This window comes from Capsicum annuum, chromosome 10, assembly GCF_002878395.1.
Source record: "Capsicum annuum cultivar UCD-10X-F1 chromosome 10, UCD10Xv1.1, whole genome shotgun sequence".
In the NCBI taxonomy this organism is placed as follows: Eukaryota; Viridiplantae; Streptophyta; class Magnoliopsida; order Solanales; family Solanaceae; genus Capsicum; species Capsicum annuum.
In genome coordinates, this window is record NC_061120.1 from 4,752,691 (window position 1) to 4,755,585 (window position 2,895).

A 2,895-nucleotide genomic window follows, 5' to 3' on the forward strand; every position below is an offset into this window, starting at 1 on the left:
TATCATAGATTCAAAACGAAAAAAAAAGAGGAAAAAGTTAAGGTACTTTTGTCTTCACTTTCTTTTGACTACAATAATACAAACAACATCAAAATTTAAAATTGAAGAAGAAATAATTTTATAGAAGAATAACTCAATTTCAAACAACACACATTAGTTTCTACATATTTTTATCTTATCCGTTTTTGTTAAAAGAAAATACACTATTCAGAATTAAATGAAAATACAACAAAAAATATCATATCATGATTTCCTACCTTTTCAATATTGATGATTGCGCATGTGATGTCCAAGTAAAACCTTAGCCATTATTGCAACTTATAAGTACATATGATATCTGTGACACCAATATTAATAATAATAACAATATACGTACACGTAGAACTTACCTTTATTTTACTACTATTTCTTTTATGGACTAAAAGATTATGTCTGATAGATCCTCAACTCAAAATAATAATAATAATAATAATCAAATAACAAAATTAATTTAACAAAATCTAACGGTAACACATATTTGTTTGAGATCACTACACGTTGCACAAACAAAAAGAAAATCACCGTCAAAAGAAAGCAGTGGTACGGTGTAAAACTCATTGTCATATTGTTTTTATGAGAAGACGAAGTGCAAGTCAATTTTTGAAGAATTGATTTCTGTAATTTAGCTTATTCTTTTTCTTTTCCCTCATAGGAGTCGTCTCCATCATTATCTTTATGAACGTGAGAAAAAGAAGTAATATAAGGTATTTTAATTGAGGTACTTAATTTAAGAAAATAATTTGTAGAAAGTTATTTACCTGAAATAGAATAGGACTTTGTAATGTAAATAACAATGTAATATAGGATTTTGTAATTTAAATTAATATTTAATAGCATAAAAGGGAAAAAGACGATTTTGTTTAAAGTGGAGACTTTTAATGAAGGGCAAAAAGGGTCAACGCCAATTATAAGGGCCTTCACACTTTTAATATAATAGATATTATAGATATAGATTATAGATTATAGATATAGATTATAGATATAGAAAAAGATATAGATTATAGATTAAAAATCATAGAATATAGATTATTATTATTATTATTATTACTATTATTATTATTATTATTATTAGTATTATTATTATTATTATTACTATTATTGTTATAGATTAAAAGTGTGAAAGACCTTAGAAATATTGTTTGAACTTTTTGCACTTCATTTAAAGTTTATGTTTTAGACAAATTCGTCTTTTCACTATTTTTAATTATTTTATTGATATTAAATATTGACTATAATAACAAATAAAAACCTTTCCTAACAAAAATAGAATAATTAATTATTCACTTTTCCAACTTATTTCTAGACTTCATGCCATCTTACTTCCAACTTATTTCTAGACTTCATGCCATCTTACTTGATCAAGAAGTATTCTAATTCTATCTTCCTTGATCACCAAGTATTCTATTTTTTCCCGTAGATACTAGAATGAAATAATTTCTCGTTTATATAAACTTTAAAAAACCAAAAAAAAAAAAGGAAAACGTATAAAACCTTCAACTTCCCCTTTCCCAAAGCACCCTTGTTTGTAAAAAAAGAAAAAAATAAGATGGGAATTTTTGCAAAGAGACTATCAAGAGCCCTTTCCACTTGCATTCTATCCAAACAGTGGCCGTATCACCAATCGCTCTTTGCCTCGGCTTGGTCCGCCACTCAACTCCGCGGTGTCAAATCTCGCGGTTCTGATTTGAAGCCAGGAAACGTGATTGAGAAAAAAGGAAGGATTTATCAGGTGGTAAAGGCACAACACACAACCCAAGGAAGAGGAGGAGCTATTATACAGGTGGAACTCCATGATGTTGATAGTGGAAGCAAGTCCAGTGCAAGATTTCGTACGGATGAAACTGTTGAAAAAGTATTTGTTGCAGAAAAGAGTTTCAGGTACCTCTATACCGATGAAGAAACTGGGAACATTGTGCTAATGGAGCCTGAAACCTATGAGCAGCTAGATGTACCAAAACACTTGTTTGGTGAATGTTATGTCTACCTTCAAGATGATATGGAAGTCGATGTACAACTTTACGAGGAAAGAGCAATGTCTGTGTCAATTCCTAGGCGAGTAACATGTACTGTTGCTGAATCCGAAATTCCCATGAGGGCATCAGCTACTCCACAGTATAAGAAGGTTTTGTTGGACAATGGTCTTACTGTGCAGGTACCGAAATATGTTGTAGAAGGAGACAGGATTATCGTAAACACCACCAACCACTCTTACGTAAGCAGAGCTTAAGAGTGGCATTTTATTTTATTCTTCATAATAGTTGGAGTTTGTTAGAATCCAAATTATAGTATAGATATTTTTAGCAGAGTATGTTAGGGCTCTTCAAAATCAAACTCTTACCGATAAGCTTGGCGAATTGATATTGAGTTATCGGATAAATGATTGATGAACGTATTAACGTTTGATTGTTTAAAATTAAATTATTTTATCTATTGCGAAAATTTTTAATAAAGTGTAAAAGTTCAAATCACAATCTTTCACACTTTAATATAATAATGTAAACATAAATATATACACATGTGTTTTACCAGTTCCAAGTGGTTGATGGATCATCACTTTTGCGTTTGCATACACCTCTTTCTCTTGTTGTCACAAGCTTTCCCTTGTTGTCACAAGCTAAGAGAAACGCATCGATTTGAACCATATTTGGGTTATGAATTTTTTTTTAATATTTAAAATCTTTCCTTATTTTTAAAGACAAATCTTTATAAAATTATTGATTACATTCTTGTTACGTACTTAAAACTTTTTAAAATTTGGTATTTCTTCAATTTTTCTTATTCTAATAGTTTTATAATTATTTTAGATTTTTCAAATCTTCTAAAAATCAAATTTATTTGATTTAGAATTTTAACACT

The 2,895-nt window shown here is 29.1% G+C and overlaps 1 protein-coding gene across 1 annotated transcript; it reads left to right on the top strand.

Moving 5' to 3' along the window:
• The first annotated feature begins 1,365 nt into the window (after positions 1-1,365).
• Positions 1,366-2,452, top strand: LOC124888105 (elongation factor P-like). Its single transcript, XM_047398432.1, has one exon. It carries the CDS (start codon positions 1,586-1,588, stop codon positions 2,264-2,266), a length of 681 nt encoding a protein of 226 aa, XP_047254388.1. The 5' UTR covers positions 1,366-1,585; the 3' UTR covers positions 2,267-2,452.
• The last annotated feature ends 443 nt before the right edge of the window (positions 2,453-2,895 follow it).

Bases quoted from the DNA above. Each gene is read 5' to 3' on its own strand.
- LOC124888105 (XM_047398432.1), top strand. From the start codon at position 1,586: ATGGGAATTTTTGCAAAGAGACTATCAAGAGCCCTTTCCACTTGCATT.